Below are 27,678 nucleotides of genomic sequence, written 5' to 3' on the forward strand. Positions count from 1 at the left end.
CTGAGTGTGCATCAGAAAAACTGGGTGTGCCACATTTACTGTCAGATTAATGTGCAAAAAAAAAAAAACACCAAGACTATGTATTACTAACGTTACAGAACAGAACAGACTGGGCTGATATCCTGTAAAAATATATAACATCTCTAATTACGCAGTCGGAATGAAAAGGTGCATTTCTTTATTAAAGTTCATGTGGAGATGGCCAGTGCTGCTGCGTCGCGTTCGGCAACTTTATCTTTTCAGCCGACACTGACTGAGAAGAAATCACTAGTTTATTAACAAATAATTGAAATGTTTTCTTTTCCCTTTCCCCCAACATATTCATAATCATTAGCCTACTTTTGCCATTGCAAGTTCTATACGTGTGCTTGAGCGCGGAATAGGCTATACGCCTACAGTATATTAAAGGACGGTAGCCTAGGCAGGGGCGTGTCTAGAGGGGGGGGCACGGGGTGGCACCGGCCCCCCTTCAAAATATGCTGTGCCCCCCCAACAGCGCAGACTGATCAGAGTATGGTGCGGGAGCAGTTCAGGTGCATTTAAAATCTCACGCGCTGCCGCTGATGTAGTATGGTCATCATACACTAATCGACATCGTAGTGCCGCTTGAAGTAGAACACACCTACTCACTCTGGTTCGCTGCCATTTATTTCCCGTATACGACGCCATTGGATTAGAGTGCTGTCAATTTCACAATGCTCAACACCATTGGATGCTGTCAAGTGCACAGCTCAAACAGGAGCGCGATTTCACAGGCTGCAGACCACGTCTCTGTTCACTGTAAGTATTAAATTATAATTATAGGCCTATATATAAGCTCCTTAGAGTTTGTAATTATCCGTGTTGCCGCGATGCACCTGCACCACTTAAAATAGAAATCGTTATGTTACGTTTCTTCCTGTTGTTTCAAAGATTAACGGCAAAATCACTTTCCCAAATAGTCTGCAGTAACGTGGTAAACTCTAAAATGTTGGGTTTAATAATGTTAGCGTTCTGACACTTGTAATTTTAAGATGTAGAATAGTGAACACCTGTTTGTATTGATTAAACAAACGTTTGCGTGGTAGTCTTGCATTTTTTTATTTTCGTTTGCAATGTCCAAGAACAGCTTCACATTTAAAATGATTTTATGTTTAATCAGATGAGAATATGGCTATTAAATATACTATTTATGTAATATTGATGATTAAGTTGGAGTTTTTGTTTGTTTGTTTGTTTTTAGACAGAATTTTGTGTAAAAAATGAAAAGGGGACAACAGCAGCAATACATTCAAGGTTTCTTCAAGAAGAAACCATGTCAAAGACAGGTAGATATAGTGCAGTGCAGGTCAGAGCCAATCCACCCGACAGTGCCTAGTTGGCCAGCAAATTAGCAGGTCAGAGCCAGCCACACTGCTGAAAAAAACAACAGAACCCTGCCCAAAACACAATACGGATTTAACGGTTATAATGGGAATTGTATTGTATTGTATTGTAACTGTAATGGTGTCTACTGGTATGTGATGGATTCTATTGGGATGTTAAATCCTATTGGAAAAATGCCCAAAACACACTACAAATATAATTTTGTAATGGTTTTACTGGAAAAAGCTAATGGTTTATAATGGTATTTTAATGGAAACCACTAGAATTTCTGTGATGTTTTCTATTGGGCTTCTATCGTTTTGTTTTTTTCAGCAGAGAGGGCCAGTGAGGACTACACCAGCAGCCATCTATCTGCAGCAACGGGTGAAAGTCAGAACATGAAAATTTTTTACAAAAAGTTCACTAGACACAAACACACACACACCGTCTGTTTGGACAATAAAAATCGATAAAAATTGTCTGATCAGTGGTTTTTATTTATAAAAAGAGAGATGAGTTGTCCAGGCACGTCTGTAGTGCCATTTTTACGTCATCCCACTTGTGTTGGGGCACATGACTTGTCCTATGGGCCCCCCCTGGCTGGCTCTTGGTCCCCCCTGAAGTTTCTAGTATGACTAGAGTGGAGGAGTGGATCTCTGCTTGTAATATGAGTCCCGATCTGGAAAGTGAGGCAGTCTGAGTGCAAACTGAAGTGTATAAGCACTCCTGATCGTGTTCACCACCCATTCTGACACTGGTGGAAGACCTTACATTGCAAAAGAGAGGTTGTAGCACTTTGTGATGTGTCAGAGGCAGGTCACCGTCTACATTGAAATCTGCAATAGCTGGAACACCAGCATGTGTTGAGAATGAGAAAATCCACAGGGCTTACACCCTGCAGAACACCGCTCTGCACATAATGTCTGAATGAGAGTAAGAGCGAGGTGGAAAAAAGCCCTGATGCTGAGACAAGTTTGTTATTGTTCGACTTTTTTATTGGTACCAAAGAACCCAAACATTTCCCTCTGTTGCCTGCAGCAGGTACAACACAGCAAGGTGAACTCTACAAACATATTCGTTTGCAAGTAGTTACAATGTTTCAGCTCATCTTTTTGTGAATCTTTGGTGTAAACTCACCTTAAACACGGGCTCCTTTCCAAAATATTGCTTCCAGCGCCCCCCGATGTTCCCTAAATGCAATGTTCTCTGAGAAACGTTGTTCTACTTCAGCAGGGATCCTCAAATCTGGCTCGTGAGATCCACTTTCCTGCAGAGTTTAGCCCCAACCCTGATCAAACTCACCTACCTGTGATTTTCTGTTGATCCTGAAGACATTGATTAGCATGCTTGTGTGTGTTTGATTGGGGTTAGAGCTAAACTCTGCAGGAAAGTGGATCCCGTGAGCCAGATTTGAGGATCCCTGTACTACAGTGTCATGTGTGGGTGCAGGATTAGACTCAACATTGCCCTCTGTCGTGGAGAACAAGTTGTTTCAAGATGTGTTTGCATCCACTTGGCTACTTTCAGGAGTAATAAATTAATTTATTTTATTGTGAATTTGGAAGGACTGTTCCTAAGAACACACTTGTGATAAATAATACACACATAATTTGAGTAAATATGTTATTTTATTTAATAAGATTACTATCATTACAGGAGATTAACTGCAGCTCAATATCATTAAAATGGTCATATTTTGAAAATGCAAATTCTTAATGGTTTGGAAAGATTATATTAGCAATCTAATATCTATATTTAACTAAGCATATTACAATAGGCCTAATTTTAAAAATGAAGACTTATAATCTTGACTCATTATACTGATTTAAGGGTTTTACAGGTTCATAACTGCTGTTCTTCAGTAACCCTTGCTTTTGAACCACTTGGCTCTGGCAACAACATCATTGGAGTAGTCTTGTCCTGTGGTTCTGGCATCGATAGTCTCATATGATCTGACTGTACTCACACCTGCGTTGTAGGCTGATATTCCTCCTGAAACAGACATTATAATACAACTGAGATATGAAAATTAAGTGATAAACTCATGTTTTCCTTTATTTATCTCTTTTTTTATGTTTTATGCTATTTATGTTTATTTATTTATCGTAAGTGTTATTGTAAACTTACCTTTAAAGCATTGCTCTTGGGACCACATGGGAAATTTTGCTTTCATTTCTTTAATGAAGCTAATGAGTATCTCAGTAGCTTGTGCGATATGCTGCTCACTGTCCCATGCACCAACTGGAGTGTGGTAGCGTCTGTCGACCTAAAAGAAACACCATCAAAGAAGGGAATAATTAGAAATGTTTAATGGACCATACTTATTTTTGCATACTTTGCAACTTCTCCTTGTTTTGCACGATACATCTGTGACAATTTCCAATTAGGAGTCAGCTTGAATTTATTCTCAATACCTGAAATTTTATTTATTTTTTCAATTATTTAGAAATAGAGTAGATCTGTTCCTCTAACCAACCTGCATGAGGCCAAAGCCATTGCCATGGTCACCCCATCCATCCTCCAGAGCGGCTCCGGCTCTGGACTCTCTGGATATGATGGCAGCAATCACAGCCAGGTCCATCTGCTTTGCTCTGCCAACTTTGGTGATCATACTTTTGTAGTTCTCCATCCGGGCCAGATCAGTCTCAGCCAGTTTGTTGGAGGCTACAACACCTTTTTAAGATTAAATTGTTGTTATAATTATATTACATATTGCTATATATTGCTATAATTTGTATGCAGTCATGCATTCTCACCATTTACTTTTAATCTGTCTTGATTAGCTGTTGCCTGTGATGCACCGGTGGTGTCTATTTTCATAATGTTTCCATAAATGCATGCTAGAAAAAAACATGGAAAATATCAAGTTGGTAAATTATTTTATACAGAATATTTATACAGCACAAATTCCTCCTCGTTACTCAGACAATATCATATAAAAACAGTCAGCACCTAATGTATTACATTATATAACTTACCCATGATGTTGTCTTAGAACTGCTGTGAAAGAGCAAATCTGAGCTTGATGAGCCTTGTCACTAAATCAGGACGTGATTATACAGTATATGATTGCAGAAGGAGTGGTTTCTCTTTTTTTCCAGATGTTCTTCCAACTATAGTGTGGAGAAATGAATAACCACTTTTGCTTAATGTTAAAAAAAGGAAATCTTAGCACTTGTACCAGTGTAAATGCATGCCAAATTTAAACTTTTCTGATCAAATGGAATTTGTATTAATTTGTATTAATACTGAAATTATGCATAGCCTACAGTCTTTTCAAACAAACAAATAAAAAATTATATGAATTATTTAATTGTAGTCTATATGCATAGGCGGAGGGCGAACCAACTAAAAAGACTAAAAGTAGCCTAATGTTAGTGTAATCTGTTATAATCAATGAAGCTGTCTACACTGTTAAATGAATCTTACTTACAGTAGTACATCGTAAGTATAGGCCTACATCTGCACTTGTCTTTGAGATAATTCAGAATTTAGTCAGCGATGACTCATCTGAACGCCTCTGATTGGCTACTGCAGGCCACATAAACTCAACAGAATCGCATGTGATTAATTATAGCTAATGAGCAACACAGCCGTAATAGGTTTAGTTGAATCGACAGTTTTCATTTCATTTTCACTTTCACTTTATTCGACACAGCCGTAGCTAAATAAAATTAGTCACTTTTCATTTAAATTTCACTTTCACTTTATTCGAGACAGTGTAATAGATTTGGTTTAATCTACACTTTTCATTTCATTTTCACTTTCACTTTATACGTGACATGATCCGTAATAGATTGATTTAGTTTAATTATTCAGGGACAGGCAGAGAGTGGAAAACCAAGGCCGTAAAAGTAGCCTGTTGTTAAATACAACGCACATCGCAAACCCGTTATTTTAGGCAAGTAGCCTATACCAGAAATAGGTGTCATGTCATAAAACAATTTTAATACGACTAAATTTTTATTTAACATGACCACAATTGAATTAAACATTGTAATTTATTAGATGATTATAACCTTCCTTTGCTTTCCGGTTATTCAAACAGTGAATAAATTAAACAGAGCAAATAATTTATTATGAAAGAACATTATGCCAGTCCAGCCCGAGTTCAAACACTCTCAAAAAACTCCCCTTATAATTAATGAAAGTAGGAAACCAATCTCTTACTTACATCGTAGGCTCCGTAGATCTGCACTCAGTCACCGATGTTACTGCGTCCAGGAGCAGCGGGACTTTCACGGTGGACAGGGGTGGGCCGAAACGAGATGGACCACCCATATTAGGAGCAGGAGCGTAGCCAGGAAAGAGACTCTGGGTGTGCATCAGAAAAACTGGGTGTGCCACATTTACTGTCAGATTAATGTGCAAAAAACCCCGACCAAGACTGTGTAGCCTATTACTAACGTTACAGAACAGAACAGACTGGGCTGATATATCCTGTAAAATATATAACATCTCTAATTACGCAGTCGGAATGAAAAGGTGCATTTCTTTATTAAAGTTCATGGAGATGGCCAGTGCTGCTGCGTCGCGTTCGGCAACTTTATCTCTTCAGCCGACACTGACTGAGAAGAAATCACTAGTTTATTAACAAATAAAATGTTTTCTTATCCCTTTCCCCCAACATATTCATAATCATTAGCCTACTCTTGCCATTGCAAGTTTTATACCTGTGCTTGAGCGCGGAATAGGCTATACGCCTATATATTAAAGGACGGTTGCAGGGGCGTGTCTAGAGTGGGGGTACGGGGTGGCACCCTGGGCCCGGGTAACTTTTGAGGTCTGGTACAAATTATGACATACAAAAATAAATAGGCTACAGGCCCATATGGATTACTCATTAAAAGATCGCGATCTCGATTCAAACTCACTCAATCTTATTGCAATGTCGATCCCCCTGTCATTGATCTAGCATCCTCTGAGCACCTGCGTATTATAAATGTTACCTTATGCCAGAAGGTAGCGAACAGTTACTGTTAAAATGTAATGTAAAATGTCTAATTCATTCAATCAAGAGATTCGTTCAAAAACGAAACAAGTTCATATATTTCAAATAATATTTTACATATTTTTATTTTAATTAGCTCATTTATAACATTTTACACTCATTTAAATAAATCATTTTGTAAGAAACCTAAGTGAATTAGCCTATGTATTATTTTGTATTTGTCTAATGTTTTGCTTCAGAATCTTGGGAGAACCGTGATCTCTATTATAAAAATCAGTTATCCAGAGTCTTAATAAATAGGCTATCTGGCATCTAATACTAACTGTTTCTAATATTAAAATGTAGACTAGGATGTAAAAGGTACAATCTTACACTCTTTACTTAGTACAATAACAAGGATTTGGTACATTTATAATGCATTATAATGCTACTTCTAATCCATCCTGCCAGTGTGCGAAGTCTCCAACCCCCGGCCCCACTTTCTTTTGGTACGTTCCGCGATCCATGGTTTATCGCATATTTAAACCTTCTCCTGGGCATAATAAACGAATTTCAGGTGTTTTTCCTCACACTTCTAATTTTGTTTTCGTCACACTCCGTTCAAATGCATCAAATGAAAATACAATAAAACCAAAACGAAAAATTAAGCTTTTTGATTCACAAATCCGTTTTGGTGTACCGGAAGTTCCCCGTTGCTTTGGGTCCGGGTCGTTTCAGCTATCTTTTTGTCATCTTATAATATTTACTATATATTTAGGTATTGATCACAGGATCGATTTAAAGGTTTGAAAGGATTTGCCGACTGTGCTGGATATGTATGAAATATGAATTAAAAATAAATGTACAATTATACCTCTAACAAGTATATTTTTCTTGTGTGTGCTCCTTCATCTATATATAGAGCGATTGTATAATACAAAACATATTTTATGATGCTTTTGAGGATATGTGGTACTTTACCTATTTACTGCAAAATTACTCAACTAGCTTGCATAATTATTGTTTTTATAAAATATTAACTTACCATTAACTTTCCTTTATTAATGTATCTAGAAATAATTAGATTTCTTTTAATTCAGTTTTATTTAGTTAGTTTTCTTTTCTTTTCAAATGAATAGAATATACAATATCATAAAATATACAGTTGTACTCAAAATTATTCATACCCTTGGTATGTATGATCAAAGAAGGCTGTGAAAATAAGTCTGCATTGTTTATTCATTTGATCTTTCATTCAAAAATTTCCAAAAAAATCTAACCTTTTATTGAAGTAAAACAATAAAAATAAATAAATAAATAAAATAAAATACAAAAGTGGGGGAAAATCACATTAAGAAATAAATATTTTTCTCTATAACACAATGGCTACAATTATATGGTACTCCTGTGTATTAAAGACTATTGAGTTTCCCTCGAGCTTCTTCCAACAGCGTATCGTGAGTGACAGTGTGTCTATATGGTCCTAATGCACTATGAGGAGGAGCGTTTGTGTGGCCAAAGTGGTGGCAGCTTATCAGAATTACCAGCTTGTTTCCCCCTTCTCCCAAAACAGCTCGTTTCAGCTAAACTAGAAACTAGTTCCGTTTTGAATGTAATGGAAAGGTGATAATATTCAGTTTTTTAATTTTTTTTTTTAATAAAATTAGAAAAATGTTTGGAGCATTTTTTTGTTCGTTAAATGTACGTTTTTTTTTAAGTAATGGCAGTGGCAGCAGCCTGAGTTCATCACGACTTGCCTAAAATAAAATATATAGATATAAAACAGTTCATCACAATGTTAGTTTATGGTTTAACCTAGATAAATGTGCAGTTTGTGTGGAGAGTGGAAGCTTAAGCGCACTTTACAGGACATGGAGGTACCAGCGCGATCACTTGCATTTTTTCTTACAGTAGAAACAACTTAAAATACGCCGTAAGTTTTTCTCATAAATGTAAGAGTAATACATCATTTGGAACTGTAAAGGGTCTACTTTTATTTATGTGCATTCACAATATCACCAAAATGTACTTTTATAAAATAAATAGGAAAACAGGATGCGCTTGCTGCTGTCTCAGTTTTGAGCAGGAGCACTTCACAATGATGAATCCGAAACTCAACTAATTGCCTCAGAGACATGATAAAAATATATATCTATAGACAGTTTTAAATTACTACTGTAAAACGAAATAATTCAAATCGAAAACAAAAACTCTTTATGTAATCTGTAAAGATGCATTTCTCTCTAAAGGTGCCTCCAATGAAGAGATGGCGAGTCATTTTTTCATCACCATCTAAAATATAAAAATAAGGAAAAGCCTAAAACAAGCACGATAATTTGCGTTTTATTAATTGTATATAATTTAAAAAATAACACATAATGCCATATAATATGTAAAACTGTGTCCTATAATTGCATAGCTGTTTATATTTTCTGATTTTTATGTTGCTCTGTTCTGAATAGGGGTGACCCCGAATAGTCGAAGATTCGATGCTTCGATAGGAGGAACCCGATTCGACTCCCAATCTCACAGTGGAATATTCGCGGGGTGTTATGATCATGCCATTTTAGCTATATGGGGGTGCTCAATGTCCGATTTCACATATAACTACCAGTTTTCTCCCAATAAGTAATAATACAGCCTATTAAGATAATGTTGTAAATAAGAATCTGAAAAGAAAGAAGCTTTTAATAAATATTTTTAACGTGCGTGAATAAATCCAACCACCCCTATAGATTATAAATTTCACTTAATCCAACATTTTGGTGGCAAGGATTTAAATCTTTAACAAGACAGAGTGAAAGAATGGATTTTTTTTTGATCAGGTAGGGTATAAGTGATTTCAAAATATTTCAGCCGGTTTATATATCCTGTATATATTATTTATCTCCTATAAGATGCATTCGAGTTACGCTGCAGTAAAGCGCTTTGTAGTAGCTTACTACGGTGATTATCTCTTCAGTGCGCAGCGTGAACAGTGCAAACAACAATGCAGAATATTAATAACTATGACTGGGACTGTCATATATATAACATTATAATGAGAACAGTATTATAATAAAACGCTGTACATTTTTAGAGTTTAATTGCCGTGTTTCTGCGCGTTGTTGCGTGAAGAACGCATCCACAAAATGAGTTCATTCAGAGCCGCACAGACACGTTCATGCATTCGGGGTATTTTGTGCAGATAGCCTATAAGTCCTAATATTGACGTTATATTGTATAAATAACAAACCGTATTCTATATGATATAAATGATGAGTTAAATCCCATTGATTAAAAACCGGCTATCAAATGCTTCACTCTACTGGTCATCTACAGCGCGCGCAGCTCAAATGCAGAACATTAATAACTAACTGTCTTATAGGCTACATAACCTATAATGAGAGCGCTGTTGTAAAAAATGTTGTGAATTCTTAGGGTTTCGCTGACGTTTAATGTTAACTATCTTTTAATCAAAACATAAAACATTTATTTTTGTATCTGTGAGGTGTCCGTTACACATTTTCCCTGTGTGTTAACGTCAGTAATTATGACTGTCCAATGTATGACTTGACTATTTTGACCCCGCCCCCAAACATATGATTCGACTATCAGTCGACTATCAGAAAGATTCGAAAATTCAGATTCGACTATAAAAATCCTTAGTCGGGGACGCATGTCCTGATATTGCCAAGTGCGAAGTGTTCCTGGGTCAACATCTTTGTTGACCCTGGAACAACATTGTGATTAACCAATCAGATTTCAAGAACCAGTTTATAATTTTTGTGAAGTTTAGGATTACAATCAGTGTTTGGTGCCTGTACATCAGTGTAATTCATCTATCAGTTCCTCTGATTTTAGGGATTACTCATGGGTAAGGTTAGGTTTAGGTGTAGGAATATGGTTAAGATTATATTTTTGGATTAAAATGTTGTTCCAGGGTCAACAAAATATGTTGACCCAGGAACACGTTGCACTTCGTAATATCAGGACGTGCGTCGGGGACACCCCTAGTTCTGACTATCTTAAAATGTAAAGGATTTGCTGCAAGGCAATTTTGTCTGATATGTGAATTATTTATTGGCCTTTTTAAAAAAAAAAAAATCCATGCATCACATGCTTTAAAAACAGCTTTAAAATTCCCATTTGTAAAATAGGCTACAAATTAATTGTTTTAGTCTAACCCGATCTCATGAAAATGCATATAGGCCTAGTAGGCCTACGATTTCCTGTTTCTATTTGGCATAATATTTATACACAGAAATTGACTTTTATATTCAATATTTACATGCAGAAATTCACTTTGGTGTGCAAAAGACTGATAAATTCATAATTAATGGCAAGGCTGGTTCAGTCGACAGAAATGCGGGACAAACAACGGGCCTATAATTTACTGCTGAAATGTTTGCGGGGCAAATCTCAGGTCAGTCTGAGTGCTCATGTTACGCCCAGTCCCAGACAGCAACATTCTGGCCCAGATCCAGCCCACATCTGGCCCCTGTGAAATCCATGCGGGCCAGTTGTGGGCCGGATCTGGGCCGACACTGCTTGCTGTCTGGGGTGCGTACAGCCACACCTGCAGGCACCACTGATTGTATATATTATACAATCGCTCTATGTATAGCCTATATATAGATTGAGAAACTGCACGACAAGAAAAATATACAGGTACTTGTTAGAGGCATATTTACTTTGTACATTTATTTGAATTCATATTTCATACATATACAGCAGAGTCGGCAAAGCCTTCCAAACCTTCAAATCGATCCTGTGATCAATACCTAAATATATAGTAAATATTATAAGATGACAAAAAGACCCAGACCCAAAGCGACGGGGAACTTCCGGTACACCAAAACGGATTTGTGAATCAAAAAGCTTAATTTTTCGTTTTGGTTTTATTGTATTTTAATTTGATGCATTTGAACGGAGTGTGACGAAGACTAAGTTAAAAGTGTGAGAAAAACACCTGAAATTCGTTTATTATGCCCAGGAGAAGGTCTAAATATGCGATAAACCACTGATTTATTCGATTTCCCGTTTTAAAGAAAAAAACGAAAAAAATAATTATCCGAAGGTACACGTGTACGCTCACTGCTAAATAAAACTGGCTGGGTGCTGATTAAAATTTCTGAAATAAATATTTCTGCGAAACGCATTAGGTTGCACAGAAGAAAGCCCGATCTTAGTACCTGTCTGGTACAGCAGCAGAGGACTATTATTTTACTGAACGAACTGAGCATGACGTCACGGGCTCAGATTTGGTTGGCCAATCGGCGGAAAGGGGCGTGTCATGACCGCCCACAAGGGGAAAACGAACTTTGAAGTTGTTTATCTGTTTTCTACCCGTGAACCAAAAAAACGAAAATCGAGCCAAAATCTCCTTTTTTCGTTTTTTTGAACAAATAAAAAAACGAAAAAACGACCGTTTTCTGGTTTCTGCTTATTTAATATCAAATTGAAAAACAAATTATCAAAATGTACACGGACCACCGACCTGCACCACTTAAAATAGAAATCGTTATGTTACGTTTCTTCCTGTTGTTTCAAAGATTAACGGCAAAATCACTTTCCCAAATAGTCTGCAGTAACGTGGTAAACTCTAAAATGTTGGATTTAATAATGTTAGCGTTCTGACACTTGTAATTTTAAGATGTAGAATAGTGAACACCTGTTTGTATTGATTAAACAAACGTTTGCGTGGTAGTCTTGCATTTTTTTTATTTTCGTTTGCAATGTCCAAGAACAGCTTCACATTTAAATGATTTTGTCTTTAATCAGATGAGAATATGGCTATTAAATATATTATTTGTGTAATATTGATGATTAAGTTAGAGTTTAAGTTAGAGCCAATCCACCCGACAGTGCCAAGTTGGCCAGCAAATTAGCAGGTCAGAGCCAGTCACACTGCTGAAAAAAACAACAGAACCCTGCCCAAAACACAATAGAAAATGTAACGGATTTAACGGTTATAATGGGAATTGTATTGTATTGTATTGTAACTGTAATGGTGTCTACTGGTATGTGATGGATTCTATTCGGATGTTAAATCCTATTGGAAAAATGCCCAAAACACACTACAAATAGAATTTTGTAATGGTTTTACTGGAAAAAGCTAATGGTTTATAATGGTATTTTAATGGAAACCACTAGAGTTTCTGTGATGTTTTCTATTGGGCTTCTATGGTTTTTTTTGTTTTTCAGCAGAGAGGGCCAGTGAGGACTACACCAGCAGCCATCTATCTGCAGCAACGGGTGAAAGTCAGAACATGAAAATTTTTTACAAAAAGTTCACTAGACACAAACACACACACACCGTCTGTTTGGACAATAAAAATCGATAAAAATTGTCTGATCAGTGGTTTTTATTTATAAAAAGAGAGATGAGTTGTCCAGGCACTTCTGTAGTGCCATTTTTACGTCATCCCACTTGTGTTGGGGCACATGACTTGTCCTATGGGCCCCCCCTGGCTGGCTCTTGGTCCCCCCTGAAGTTTCTAGTATGACTAGAGTGGAGGAGTGGATCTCTGCTTGTAATATGAGTCCCGATCTGGAAAGTGAGGCAGTCTGAGTGCAAACTGAAGTGTATAAGCACTCCTGATCGTGTTCACCACCCATTCTGACACTGGTGGAAGACCTTACATTGCAAAAGAGAGGTTGTAGCACTTTGTGATGTGTCAGAGGCAGGTCACCGTCTGATGAAATACGGCAGACCACCGTCTACGTTGAAATCTGCAATAGCTGGAACACCAGCATGTGTTGAGAATGAGAGAATCCACAGGGCTTACACCCTGCAGAACACCGCTCTGCACATAATGTCTGAATGAGAGTAAGAGCGAGGTGGAAAAAAGCCCTGATGCTGAGACAAGTTTGTTATTGTTCGACTTTTTTATTGGTACCAAAGAACCCTAACATTTCCCTCTGTTGCCTGCAGCAGGTACAACACAGCAAGGTGAACTCTACAAACATATTCGTTTGCAAGTAGTTACAATGTTTCAGCTCATCTTTTGTGAATCTTTGGTGTAAACTCACCTTAAACACGGGCTCCTTTCCAAAATATTGCTTCCAGCGCCCCCCGATGTTCCCTAAATGCAATGTTCTCTGAGAAACGTTGTTCTACTTCAGCAGGGATCCTCAAATCTGGCTCGTGAGATCCACTTTCCTGCAGAGTTTAGCCCCAACCCTGATCAAACTCACCTACCTGTGATTTTCTGTTGATCCTGAAGACATTGATTCGCATGCTTGTGTGTGTTTGATTGGGGTTAGAGCTAAACTCTGCAGGAAAGTGGATCCCGTGAGCCAGATTTGAGGATCCTGTACTACAGTGTCATGTGTGGGTGCAGGATTAGACTCAACATTGCCCTCTGTCGTGGAGAACAAGTTGTTTCAAGATGTGTTTGCATCCACTTGGCTACTTTCAGGAGTAATAAATTAATTTATTTTATTGTGAATTTGGAAGGACTGTTCCTAAGAACACACTTGTGATAAATAATACACACATAATTTGAGTAAATATGTTATTTTATTTAATAAGATTACTATCATTACAGGAGATTAACTGCAGCTCAATATCATTAAAATGGTCATATTTTGAAAATGCAAATTCTTAATGGTTTGGAAAGATTATATTAGCAATCTAATATCTATATTTAACTAAGCATATTACAATAGGCCTAATTTTAAAAATGAAGACTTATAATCTTGACTCATTATACTGATTTAAGGGTTTTACAGGTTCATAACTGCTGTTCTTCAGTAACCCTTGCTTTTGAACCACTTGGCTCTGGCAACAACATCATTGGAGTAGTCTTGTCCTGTGGTTCTGGCATCGATAGTCTCATATGATCTGACTGTACTCACACCTGCGTTGTAGGCTGATATTCCTCCTGAAACAGACATTATAATACAACTGAGATATGAAAATTAAGTGATAAACTCATGTTTTCCTTTATTTATCTCTTTTTATGTTTTATGCTATTTATGTTTATTTATTTATCGTAAGTGTTATTGTAAACTTACCTTTAAAGCATTGCTCTTGGGACCACATGGGAAATTTTGCTTTCATTTCTTTAATGAAGCTAATGAGTATCTCAGTAGCTTGTGCGATATGCTGCTCACTGTCCCATGCACCAACTGGAGTGTGGTAGCGTCTGTCGACCTAAAAGAAACACCATCAAAGAAGGGAATAATTAGAAATGTTTAATGGACCATACTTATTTTTGCATACTTTGCAACTTCTCCTTGTTTTGCACGATACATCTGTGACAATTTCCAATTAGAGTCAGCTTGAATTTATTCTCAATACCTGAAATTTTATTTATTTTTCAATTATTTAGAAATAGAGTAGATCTGTTCCTCTAACCAACCTGCATGAGGCCAAAGCCATTGCCATGGTCACCCCATCCATCCTCCAGAGCGGCTCCGGCTCTGGACTCTCTGGATATGATGGCAGCAATCACAGCCAGGTCCATCTGCTTTGCTCTGCCAACTTTGGTGATCATACTTTTGTAGTTCTCCATCCGGGCCAGATCAGTCTCAGCCAGTTTGTTGGAGGCTACAACACCTTTTTAAGATTAAATTGTTGTTATAATTATATTACATATTGCTATATATTGCTATAATTTGTATGCAGTCATGCATTCTCACCATTTACTTTTAATCTGTCTTGATTAGCTGTTGCCTGTGATGCACCGGTGGTGTCTATTTTCATAATGTTTCCATAAATGCATGCTAGAAAAAAACATGGAAAATATCAAGTTGGTAAATTATTTTATACAGAATATTTATACAGCACAAATTCCTCCTCGTTACTCAGACAATATCATATAAAAACAGTCAGCACCTAATGTATTACATTATATAACTTACCCATGATGTTGTCTTAGAACTGCTGTGAAAGAGCAAATCTGAGCTTGATGAGCCTTGTCACTAAATCAGGACGTGATTATACAGTATATGATTGCAGAAGGAGTGGTTTCTCTTTTTTTCCAGATGTTCTTCCAACTATAGTGTGGAGAAATGAATAACCACTTTTGCTTAATGTTAAAAAAAGGAAATCTTAGCACTTGTACCAGTGTAAATGCATGCCAAATTTAAACTTTTCTGATCAAATGGAATTTGTATTAATTTGTATTAATACTGAAATTATGCATAGCCTACAGTCTTTTCAAACAAACAAATAAAAAATTATATGAATTATTTAATTGTAGTCTATATGCATAGGCGGAGGGCGAACCAACTAAAAAGACTAAAAGTAGCCTAATGTTAGTGTAATCTGTTATAATCAATGAAGCTGTCTACACTGTTAAATGAATCTTACTTACAGTAGTACATCGTAAGTATAGGCCTACATCTGCACTTGTCTTTGAGATAATTCAGAATTTAGTCAGCGATGACTCATCTGAACGCCTCTGATTGGCTACTGCAGGCCACATAAACTCAACAGAATCGCATGTGATTAATTATAGCTAATGAGCAACACAGCCGTAATAGGTTTAGTTGAATCGACAGTTTTCATTTCATTTTCACTTTCACTTTATTCGACACAGCCGTAGCTAAATAAAATTAGTCACTTTTCATTTAAATTTCACTTTCACTTTATTCGAGACAGTGTAATAGATTTGGTTTAATCTACACTTTTCATTTCATTTTCACTTTCACTTTATACGTGACATGATCCGTAATAGATTGATTTAGTTTAATTATTCAGGGACAGGCAGAGAGTGGAAAACCAAGGCCGTAAAAGTAGCCTGTTGTTAAATACAACGCACATCGCAAACCCGTTATTTTAGGCAAGTAGCCTATACCAGAAATAGGTGTCATGTCATAAAACAATTTTAATACGACTAAATTTTTATTTAACATGACCACAATTGAATTAAACATTGTAATTTATTAGCTGATTATAACCTTCCTTTGCTTTCCGGTTATTCAAACAGTGAATAAATTAAACAGAGCAAATAATTTATTATGAAAGAACATTATGCCAGTCCAGCCCGAGTTCAAACACTCTCAAAAAACTCCCCTTATAATTAATGAAAGTAGGAAATCAATCTCTTACTTACATCGTAGGCTCCGTAGATCTGCACTCAGTCACCGATGTTACTGCGTCCAGGAGCAGCGGGACTTTCACGGTGGACAGGGGTGGGCCGAAACGAGATGGACCACCCATATTATAGGAGGCTGTTTATTGGAGCGTATGCGGAACTCCAAAAAGACCATTAGATTTATGAGTTACATGAAAGACACATGAATAAATGAAAAATAAATAAAATAAAAATAAAATAAAATAAAAAATGAATAGAGACACATTGAGCACTCATCAGCACTCCCATAAATACCCACTCTCTCTGACACTCATCGTCCGGTCTACGGTTCACCACCTGAACAGTTACCTGACTCTATGATTGCGTACCTGTGTATTAACTTACATGTTGTCTTGCAGATTTTCACCCCATTTCCTACGATTCTCCGTGACGGATTCCCAAGTCTCCTGGTTCCCGATCTTCAGTCACCCTGTAAACAGAGAATTCTGTCAACTCTCCGCTAAGGCTCTTTGGACATTCTCCATCACCAAGATACTCACCCAAGACACTCTCACCAAGATCCATTTCCCCTTCCTGTCAATAAACCTTCTTGCCATTTACTCACCTGTGGTTTCCGTCTCTGTTTGTGACAGTCATAGCCTACATTAACAAGTGAAATTTTTCACAGAGAACCACAAGCTGTATCAAAAAAGAAGTCTTATTGAAGTACGGCGCACACTGGGCAAAAAATTTAAGATAAGTGGTCGCAAACAATTTATTTTAGCTACATTTAATTAAAAAAATATGTTGAAAGTTAGTCAACTAAATTTGTTTATTTAAGTGTAGCTAAAATAAATTGATTGCAACCACTTACCTTAAAATAATTGAGTAAATTCAACTAATATTTTTTTTTCAGTGTAAGGACGCTTTTCTAGGACCCTACAGTTTTTTATTATTTTATTTATTTAAGCTATTTTCTGTATGTAGCTTATGTAATAGCCACTCTTTTATGCTATATCTACTATTTTATAGCACTTGCTATTCAATTCTGTATATTAATATTTTTAAGAAATTATGTATTTTTAATTGCATACACTTAATTATTGTCCTAACCATCTCCTTACCCTAAACATACTGTACCCATTGATAATAACCCTCTTGAAATATTTAACCTAATTTATTTCAATAGGCTATGGGTGAACTCCGATAAGCAGGGACACTTTTTGTAAAATGCGTAATTTAGATATGTGTAATCTAGATGGGTTTTCTTTCCTTTTCTTTATTACTTTTGTAAACTTTAATGTCCAGCTTTCAATTTGAATACAGTTTAGTTTCAAATCAGAATATTGATAAAAAATGAACTCTACAATATATTAAAGATGTGACTATAACACAAGCAACAACAATATAAAAAGAACATTTAAAATGGTAACCATATGTAAAAATGCTTCTCTGTCTATGCTCTTTAAACTCTTGAAACTATTTTTAATTGTGTCCATATTATAAAGCTTTAGGCTATATTCTGCATCTTTAATTTTCTCCTCTCATCCTTTCTTCATTCCACTCCAGTCCACTGCCTCGACTTCCTTCTATTCTCTCTTTCCTTTCCTCCATCTCTGACTTAAATTTCCTGACTGCAGTCTCATTTCTGTTTTCTAAAAATGTTAATTATGGCAACTACTGTATAAAATAACCAGTGAATGTCGATTTATTGAATGAAATTGGGTATAATTACTGAAGCTTAAAGGTCAGCCCACTTTACCTGAATCCCACCTTACACCTTACAAGAAAGCTAACAAATTTTAATGTCAATGATAGTACCAAATAAAACAGAAACTATCACAATAATGTTCGTTTACATTTAGTGAGCAAACTTATAAGTTACCAATAAAAATCATATGTCAAAGAGTTGTCTACCTTTCACCATGACACAGTCCTCCTTTGAAGTGTGGCCACACCCACCAGTGTTATATTGCATCAACAAAAACTATTTTATCATTTAGAGAAGTAGTGTCCTTTTAATTAAGGATTAAGTACTATTGTTATGCTCTGAAAGTATTAACCCTTTGAGCACTTTACAATCAATGTTAAATGGCCCACTTTACATGACGGCCCACTTTACCTGCATTCACCCTCTTAAATTCAGGTTTCTTGGAAAGAAAGACTTTTGTCTGTGCAAGACTTCAGTTCATTAGCTGCACACAGGATAATAAGTACTGTAAGTATATCAAAACTTCAGTCTTCACTTTTAAAAGTAATAATTTTTGTTATCAGCAATGGCCTTCTTAAAAAATGCTATTTTTTAATATCAGTAATTACAATTAAGAACTGCAACTGACTCCTGTTCAACAACAATAACAGATATCACCAAGACATTGCATAAGAAGAAGCATCTAAACGTTTCGCCATTGACACCGTATAAACATTTGGAAACAAAGCTTGCATCTCTCCAGCTGTAATTGTGTAGTAATCAGTGCTGCTGAAAACACTAGAGCTGTTCTGCTTTTTTTGCCTGTGTAATTTACAGGCAAACAAATGAGCCCAAATATGAGTCCAATGCATGAGGTTTCACATTAAGCATTTTCCCATACTATTATAAACAGCGCATTGTGTTCATATTATGGCCTCATCTGTTTGCCTGTATATGGTATGCATCATCAACTAGGTGTGTACCGAATTTGATCTTTTAATATCACTGTCTTAATATGTTTGGGCATTATGTGTTTTCTCATGTCAAGTGTTTTAGAATGTCTCACTGTTTTTAGTGATTGAGATACAGTGGTGGGTGCTTTATATGGATCGCCAGCGCCTAAAACTTGAATTTTATTTACACATCTTTGTTTTTCTTCATTTAAGAGGAGATCTAAATGTTTATGACATGAAAAAGATGGAAAATTGGCAGGCCATCAGTACTCTGCAGATCTCTGTGCAAGTCATGTGACTGAAAGCCAGGAACAATGTAGAATATGAAGTCATTTTAATGTGAATATGGCAAGACTGTTGATAAGACTGACAATTTGAGTGAAAAAAAAAAGTTTATTTCGTCATATCATATTATGCAGTGACATGTAGTTTAGCTCTTAGTTATTGGATTACTTACTGAATCAAAAGATACAGAAAACAAAGATATTAAAACAGAAGCTATGTTTATGTGACACAAATACAGTAACTTCAATAATGAGGAGTAATCCAGTGAAGTTAATACATTGCATATATTTCACAAGAGTTTAACTGCTCAGAAACTGCTGTTCTTCAGTAACCCTTGCTTCTGAACCATTGGGCTCTGGCAACAACATCATTGGAGTAGTCGTGATGTGGGGTTATGGCATCGATAGTCTCATACGAAGTGACTCTACTCACACCTTTGTTATAGGCTGCTATTCCCCCTGAAACAGACATGAAAACCTCAATCAGATCACCATTCTTGCACTTCTCTGTTCTCTGATGAATCTAATGTGCGTAGTTTCTGAAACAAGACACATTTGTGGTTTCTGAGAGTGGAAGTTTACTACCTTTAAAGCATTGCTCTTGTGTCCACTTGGGAAAATTTACTTTAATTTTTTGAATGAAGCCAATGAGTATCTCAGTAGCTTGTGTGACATGCTGCTCACTGTCCCATGCACCAACTGGAGTGTGGTGGCGTTTGTCAACCTGGGAAAAAAATGAAGCTTTGAAACAGCAGAAATATTTAGTAACACTTTGCATGGATGATTATTGTGACAATTTAAACACCTTGAACCTCATTTTATGTGCACACTCATACATGTATAAGCCTCATTTTAGGTCTAATTAAATTTCAAATAGAGTAGATCTATAGTTGTAATGGACCTGCATAAGGCCAAAGCCATTGCCTACGGGTTCCCATCCATTCTTCAGGAGGGCTCCAGCTCTGGACTCTCTGGATATTATGGCAGCAATCACAGCCGGATCAATCTTCTTTGCTTTGCCAACTTTAGTGATCATACTCTTGTATTTCTCCATCCGGGCCAGATCATGCTCAGCCAGTTTTTTAGAGGCTTCAACCCCTATGACATATTTAAATCATTTTTAAACATATTGTAACATGGTGCTCATTGCATATATTGGCAGATGAAACAAAAGTGCCATAAGTGATTTGTATGCAGTCACTCACCCTTAATGGTTAATTTGTCTTGTTTTGCTGTCGCCTCTGATGCACCGGTGGTGTCTATTTTCATGATGTCTCCATAAATGTATGCTAAAACCGCATGGAAAATATCAAGCTCTTTCAAGTCAATAAATAATTATTTATACAGAATATTCAAGCAGTGTTACACTATCACAAATTGCTCCTCATTATTGAGGCAATATCCTATAATAACAGTCAGCAGCTGATATTATATGACTTACCCATGATGTTGATGTAGAATTGCTGTGAAAGAGCAAGTCACTGAATCTGATGAGACTTTTCACTAAATCACACCTCAGCAGGGCTGGATTATATATGATCGCAGAGGGAGTTGTTTCTCTGTTTATCTCAGATGTTCTTCCTCTAAGGTGTGGAGAAATGTAAGGTTACAACATTTAGAATTTCCTTGTTCGTTTATGTCTTATTATTAAAGCAAACCCTAGCCATTAATGATGAATGAGCAGGTTTATAAGGTGCTTCGTATACTTTAAAAACGTTTATCATCACTTTTGGTGAATCAGCTTCTAGGGAAAGCCCTAACATTGCAGGTGCTGGCAAAATTTGTGGGAAATCCTAGCACTTGTACCAGGGTAAAAGCATGCCAAATATTTACTTCTTTTGTCAAATGGTTGTAGGTTTAATTATGGCCACCAGAATTTAATAGTTTTGGCAGTTATCCTCTGAAAAGCACTTTCAATGAAAGGGTCTAAAACAAAAAAATAAACAGACACATTTACAGTGTAAAAATATAAAAAATAAACAATATATGATTTGACTGAATTCAATGACTTAATTCTAGTCTGTGTGGTTTGTGAGTTATAAGCAAATAGGCATAAATTTACACATTATAGTGCCTGCTAGTAACAGGAAGTTGTCCTTGCGCTCGGCTGAGTATTAGGTAAGATATGATACCATCCAAATTTGATTTGTCTGTGCTTTAAACAATTGTAATATATAAGTATGGAAAGATTATTCAGCAAATACAGTGCTGCTTGAAAGTTTGTGAACCCTTCAGAATTATCTATATTTCTGTATAAATATGACCCAAAACATCATCTGATTTTCACACAAGTCCTGAAAGTAAACAAAGAGAACCCAATTAACCACTTCAACTCTGTGATGTTGGTGGGTTTCCTCCTATGAACTGCTTACTTCAGCTCCTTCCACAACATTTCAATTGGATTAAGGTCTGAACTTTGACTTGGCCATTCTAAAACATCAGCTTTGTTCTTATTTAACCATTCTTTGGTAGGACGACTTGTGTGCTTGGGTAGTTGTCTTGCTGCATGATCCACTTTCTCTTGAGACCCAGTTCTTTGACAGATGTTCTGACATTTTCCTTTAGAATTTGCTGGTACAATTCAGAATTCATTGTTCTATCAATGATGGCAAGCCGTCCTGGCCCAGATGCAGCAAAACATGCCCAAACCATGAGACTCTCACCACTATGTTTCACAGATGGGATAAGATTCTTATGCTGGAATGCAGTGTTTTCCTTTCTCTAAATATAATGCTTCACATTTTTAAAAAAAGTACTATTTTGGTCTCAAGATCCTTGTTGGTCAACCACTCCTGGGGAGGGTAACAGTGGTCTTGAATTTCCTCGATTTGTACACAGTCTATCTGACTGTGGATTTGTGAAGTCTAAACTCTTTAGAAATGGCTTTGTTGTCATCACAGATAGCCTCGTGGGCAGTGCGTTGACATGTAGCGCCATTGTGCTTTGGGTGTCCCGTGTTCGAGTCCTGGCTCGAGGATGTTTCCCGATCCTGTCCCTCCTCTCTCACTCCAACTTTGAAAACACATCTTAACAGATGGACTCTAATTTCACCTTCAAATTAACAGCTATTTTGTAATGTTAAAAGATGTAGACTGTGACAACGCAATTGTGGATCCAAATGCAGGCTTTATTGGTAAACGTGGTCAGACAGGTAGGGTCCAGTATCAGCAAACAGTAATATCCAGGCAAAGCCAAAAGAGTAATCCGTAAACAGGCAAGTGTCTGGACAGGCAGCAAAACAATCGTAAAAACCAAGTAAACACGGTGGAGCAGGTGACCACCAAAGCGGATCAGGCATAACTGGAACAAAAAGCACAGAGATGTTAACAGCGGCCTCAGTGGCTGTAACAGGACAGGCAGACAGTTCTGAGATGGCATCATTGGCCGTAACAGGGCAAGCAGAGTGTTCACAGGCGGCCTCCAAGGCTGTGACCGGACAGTCAGAGAGTTCACAGATGGCTTTCATGTCTGTAGCTGGGCAGTCAGAAAGTTCACAGGCAGCCTCCAAGGCCATGACAGGACAGTCAGAGTTCACAGACAGCCTCCATGGCTGTGGCTGAAATGTCAGAGGGTTCATAGGCGGCATCAAAGGCCGTGACAGGACAGGCTGGGAGTTTACTGATGGCCTCCTTGGCCGTGACAGGACAAGAGTTCAGGATTGGCTTACTGGTGACAGGACAAACTGAGAGTTCAGAAACAGCCTCCTTAGCCATGAAAGGACAAACTGAGAGTTTTCAAGTGGGTGTCAATGCCCTGAGAGAAACTGAAGTGTACACCGCCACCTTGGGAGGTTTTGCAGCAGAGGTTGCCACCTCTGCAGGTTCTGCAGTGGGTACTGCGGCCTCTGAGGTTTCTGCAGTAAATGCTGCCACCTCTGGAGGTTCTGCAGTGGGTACCGCTGCCTCTGAGGTTTCTGCAGTGAACGCCGCCATCTCTGGAAGTTCTACAGTGGGAGCCAACCCCTCGGGAGGAGCAGTAATAACAGGAGCTTTAATAGACACAGAATGTTCAGAAACAGCACTCGCAGCCATAACAGAGGCATCAGGAAACAGGGAGCGTTCAAAAATAGTGTCCTTGGTCGGAGCAGAGCTGCTTTCTCAGGAGGAGCTAAAGTGGATGTCACTGCCATGGATGGTTCTGGAAGTTGCCACCTCTGGGGGAGCTGGAGCGGACTTGGGGACTGAAGCAGGCTCTATAGCAGACTCAGGGATAGGAGCTAGTTCTGGATAAGGCTCAGGAGCGAGCTCTGGAGTGGACTCAGGGAATGGAACGGGTTCTGGATAGGGCACAGGGACTGGAGCAGACTTGGGAGTAGACTCATGGACTATAGCAGGCTCTAGAGCAGATTCAAGGACTGGAGTGGACTCTGGAGCAGACTCAGAGACTAGAGTGAGCTCTGAAGCAGACTCGGGACTGGAGCAGGCTCAGGAGTGATTTTGTGAACAGTAGGAGGCTCAGGAATGGATTAGGGGACTGAAGCGGATGCCACTGCCTCGGCAGGTTCTGCAGCGGAACCTGTCACCTCTGAGGGAACTGCGGTGGTGTGTGTGGCCCAAACACATAGAATGGCTGTAGCCATCACAGGCAGAACAGAGAACACAACGTCTACCTCAGAGACAGACAGTGCTGCAGCCCAACCTGATCTCACAGAATTCCGTGTAATGTTCACGGACTTAATTAACCCCGAATCTGTGGTGGCATCACGGAATCGCCGAAAATTCCGTGATGGGCTCACAGAAGGCATCAGCCGTGGTCCATGCACGGATTCTCTGGTTCAACACCAGCGCTGCATCGGACCACGTAAAAAGAGTGACTCCGATGCAGTTATTTCATTTCACTGGAGTACCTGACCCCACCCCTACCCTAAACCTACCCAGTTCTGAACAATAATGATGACGATAAATTTCCCAGTATCGCGTCGGCATATTGATGCTAAGGGTTTCCGTGCGTGGAGCACGGCTGATGCCTGTCACTGACTTACATTGGTATCACTTCTGTGAGCCCATCACGGAATTTTTTCTGTGAGCCCATCACGGAATTTTCGGCTATTCCGTGATGCCACCACAGATTCGGAGGTTAATTAAGTCCGTGAACATTACACGGAATTCTGTGAGATCATGTTGTGCAGCTGGTGAACAAGAGAGCATCGAGGCTTGGAGCCTGTGAGTGTTGAGACCAGCGAGCTTGAGAGCGTAGTGGCTGGCAGGCTTGAGTAGGTTGTGGCCACGATGCTTGAAAGTGCTGAGGTCACCGGGATGCCAGCAGCTCGCACTGACACTAGTGATGGGTCCTCCACGCTTGATGCCAGTCTCGAATGTCTTTGTGGTTCTAGGCGTGGTTGACATGATGGGACAAGACTCTGGAATGGCATCCATTTTGTGGAAAGTCTCTGGGCTAGCAGGCATCTTGAGAAGAGATTGAGGTGCGGGGACCACAGGACAGGACGGTGCAGAAAATACAGGAGTTGCTATGCTAATAGCAGGACATGATGGTAGCCCTAATGGGCCAAGCTCCATGGCTACTGGAGTTTGCCGATGCTGGTCCCTCCAAAAACTATTAGGGGTTTTACAGTCCTATGCTTCTCCCATGGTGAAGGGAGAAGACACAACAGCAGGCCATAATCCAAAAACGGACATAACGAGCCTCGAAAGACCATGACAGATTCATTCAGTTCTTAACGGTTCATTTAGTCCATGACAAAAAAATCTATGAGTGCAAGTCTGGGAATTCAGAGTGATAAGCAACGTTTAGAAAGTCCTGGATGTGATCCTCAAGGGACTGATTACCTTGACAAAGATGGGTGAATCTTATTGCTGGTGGTAACGGTAAGGGATGGAGTGCCCTCTAGCAGAGCTCATGGGAACTCCAGCTGGTGATCGTAAAGTAATCCTAGAGATTCATATACTTATGTCACTCACAGATATGTAATATTGTATAATATTGTGAGATATGTACTCACGTAATATATGACAGAAAATATTTTTGTCTCATTTGTTTGACTGGGTTCTCTTTGTCTACTTTCAGCACTTGTGCAAAAGTATGTTTTGGGTCATATCTACTGTATGCAGAAATATAGAAAATTCTAAAGAGTTCATAAACTTTTAAGCAGCATTGCTTAAATTTTTTAGTTTTTTCCTAATACTTTTTTACTAGTGACATTCTGTCTACACTGTGTCATATGTGAATGCAGGAAGAGGCATCGCCCTCTATCATCGAGAACCACAAGCTTTATCAAGAAGTTTTGCAGCTGCATTCAGGGCCTGCAGACAATAGAGCCATATGGATATGGCAAGCTATGTCACATTTAATCACACAGAATAGGAATTACTGTAAAGATATCAACACTTGTAAAAGTAATAATACTTGTTATAAGCAATCCCAGTCAACAATTTGATCTCACAGCGATGTCACCCTGATCTCACAGGATACTCGTGATGAGGTCACAATGTGAGGTAACAGTGAGCTAAAAGTGTAACCTCACAGCGCCCTCACTGTGAGCTCATACTAATGTGAGGTCAATGTGCACTCACTGCACAGAGACTAGGTACCCAACATGCATTGCAGCATGAAGCTTTTGATTGTCACCATTGTTGAGATTCATACACTGATTCTTGATGTCTCTCTTTGTGTTTAAATAGCAGAGAAGTTAATAATGTTTGTGCCTTATGCTTTTATAATCCTTCTTAACTGATTATGAGACCGCTGGATCCTATGCTCTACAATCACAGAGCTATTACATTTAGAAACTTTAAATTAATAAAACCTCACCAAGACTGCATATTGAGTCTAGGTGATGGTTGCGCTGTTACCTTCAACAACAAACCAATATCACCTGGTTTCAGTCTCTTTTTGAGTTTCCTTGCTGTAATAAATGTGCTTTATAAACACAGTTACAGCAGCCCCCAAAAAACATAATGTTATAAAGTCAAGGGTCAAGAGCCCAACTAAAGAAAACACTACTCGCCACTATGGTAACGTCAAACAAAACAATAAAACATCATCATCTAAATCTCTGTTAATTCTCAATAAGCGCTTTTGTAGATGTCTGACAGAAATAAAGTCAGTCTGGTTAATAATGAGTGAAGCTGGTAATTCGTTTATTTCAGTTGATTTCATCGAAGGCTGTGTCTGGAAGTCAGTTGTATGTTTGGAGAAGGTTCTTATAACAGAAATCTGTTAGCTGGGCGTGCACTCATGAGCTCATCATGTGAGAGCACGGTGATATCTCTGTGATAGTGTTGAGAAACAGGAAGTAGAATGTCCCCCAGCGACTGATATTTGAGCTGCCTCCTCTCAATCTGCTCAACATTTTGAATTCACAATGAGCTCATATATTACTGTGAGGATCACCGTATGAGAATGGTGTGATGTCACTGTGATCATCGCGTGATCTCACATGTTGACTGGGATGGTATCATTTAAAAAAATGCTCATTTCGATATCAGTAATAATTACATTTCCACTACAAAAACTGCAGTTTGACTCCTGTTCAAAGACAATTACAGATATAATTTCTGGATACCTGAAATAAAGGAAACAAGACATTGCATTAGAACAAGCGTCTAACAGTTTCGGCATTGACACCGTATCTTACTATGGACATTTGGAAACAAAGCTTGCATCTCTCCAGCTGTAATCGTGTTGTAATAAGTGCTGCTGAAAACACTAGAGCTGTTCTGCTCTTGGTTGTGTTTGTAGAAACAAGTGTAATTTACAGGCAAACAAAACCAAAATATGAATGCAATGCACAAAGTTTCATGTAAAGCGTTTTACCATAGAATACCATATTGCGTTCATATTCTGGCCTCATCTGATTGCCTGTATGCATCTTAACTGGGTGTATACAGAATTTGATATTTTAATATGTCTTTGTATGTTAGGGCATTATGTGTTTTCTCATGGCCCAGCTCAGGCTGCAAGGGTGCACTATTATTAGAGCATACCCTAACTGGTAAATGATAAGTGAACAGGTTTATCAGGTTTATCAGGCGCGTCATAGTTCGTACACCTCAAAAATGTTAAGCATATATTTTGATGAATCTACTAGATGGAAGTGAAAGACCTATCTTTGCAGGTGCAGGCATAGAAGGAAGTGAAGAGAAATAAAATGAAAGTTTGTGGGAAATGTTAGCACTTGTTGTAAAAGCATGCCAAATTTCAACTTTTCTTCTAAAACAACAAACAAACAAAACCAGACAAATTTAAAGTATAAAAATATAAAAGAATACACAATATATAATTAGACTGAATTTGATGACTCAATTCTAGTCTGTATGGTTTGTGAATTATAAGCAATTAAGGCATAAAATGATAGTGCCGGCTAGTAACAGGAAGTTGTCCTTGCGCTTATATTAGGTAAGATATGAGACCATCCAAATCTGATTTGTTTGTGCTTTAAATAATTGTAATATGAATATCGAAAGACTATTCATTAAATATACTGTATGTGTTACATGAAAGCCACATGGTG

At 38.0% G+C, this 27,678-nt stretch overlaps 3 protein-coding genes across 5 annotated transcripts; all 3 read right to left on the reverse strand.

Annotated features, from left to right (window-relative positions):
• Positions 1-2,953: 2,953 nt before the first annotated feature.
• On the reverse strand, positions 2,954-5,662 carry LOC131553018 (lysozyme g-like). 2 transcript variants are annotated; one of them, XM_058797323.1, is made up of 6 exons: positions 5,519-5,662; positions 4,323-4,457; positions 4,101-4,184; positions 3,821-4,017; positions 3,472-3,610; positions 2,954-3,336 (listed from the first exon to the last, which is right to left on the reverse strand). In XM_058797323.1, the coding sequence occupies exons 2-6, from the start codon at positions 4,324-4,326 to the stop codon at positions 3,203-3,205; spliced, it is 558 nt and encodes a 185-aa protein (XP_058653306.1). In that variant the 5' UTR covers positions 4,327-4,457; positions 5,519-5,662; the 3' UTR covers positions 2,954-3,202. The 2 variants fall into 2 exon arrangements, with proteins under 2 accessions (XP_058653306.1, XP_058653307.1); XM_058797324.1 differs by having other exon boundaries at positions 5,515-5,588.
• An 8,097-nt stretch (positions 5,663-13,759) lies between these two features.
• LOC131553017 (lysozyme g-like) lies at positions 13,760-16,478 on the reverse strand. 2 transcript variants are annotated; one of them, XM_058797320.1, is made up of 6 exons: positions 16,321-16,478; positions 15,125-15,259; positions 14,903-14,986; positions 14,623-14,819; positions 14,276-14,414; positions 13,760-14,142 (listed from the first exon to the last, which is right to left on the reverse strand). In XM_058797320.1, exons 2-6 carry the CDS (start codon positions 15,126-15,128, stop codon positions 14,009-14,011), a joined length of 558 nt encoding a protein of 185 aa, XP_058653303.1. In that variant the 5' UTR covers positions 15,129-15,259; positions 16,321-16,478; the 3' UTR covers positions 13,760-14,008. The 2 variants fall into 2 exon arrangements, with proteins under 2 accessions (XP_058653303.1, XP_058653304.1); XM_058797321.1 differs by having other exon boundaries at positions 16,317-16,389.
• Positions 16,479-19,303: 2,825 nt separating this feature from the next.
• Positions 19,304-20,791, reverse strand: LOC131553414 (lysozyme g). Its single transcript, XM_058798071.1, has 5 exons — positions 20,650-20,791; positions 20,414-20,497; positions 20,110-20,306; positions 19,794-19,932; positions 19,304-19,667 (listed from the first exon to the last, which is right to left on the reverse strand). The coding sequence occupies exons 1-5, from the start codon at positions 20,651-20,653 to the stop codon at positions 19,534-19,536; spliced, it is 558 nt and encodes a 185-aa protein (XP_058654054.1). The 5' UTR covers positions 20,654-20,791; the 3' UTR covers positions 19,304-19,533.
• Positions 20,792-27,678: the final 6,887 nt, after the last annotated feature.

This window comes from Onychostoma macrolepis, chromosome 14 (assembly GCF_012432095.1).
Source record: "Onychostoma macrolepis isolate SWU-2019 chromosome 14, ASM1243209v1, whole genome shotgun sequence".
Lineage (NCBI taxonomy): Eukaryota > Metazoa > Chordata > Actinopteri > Cypriniformes > Cyprinidae > Onychostoma > Onychostoma macrolepis.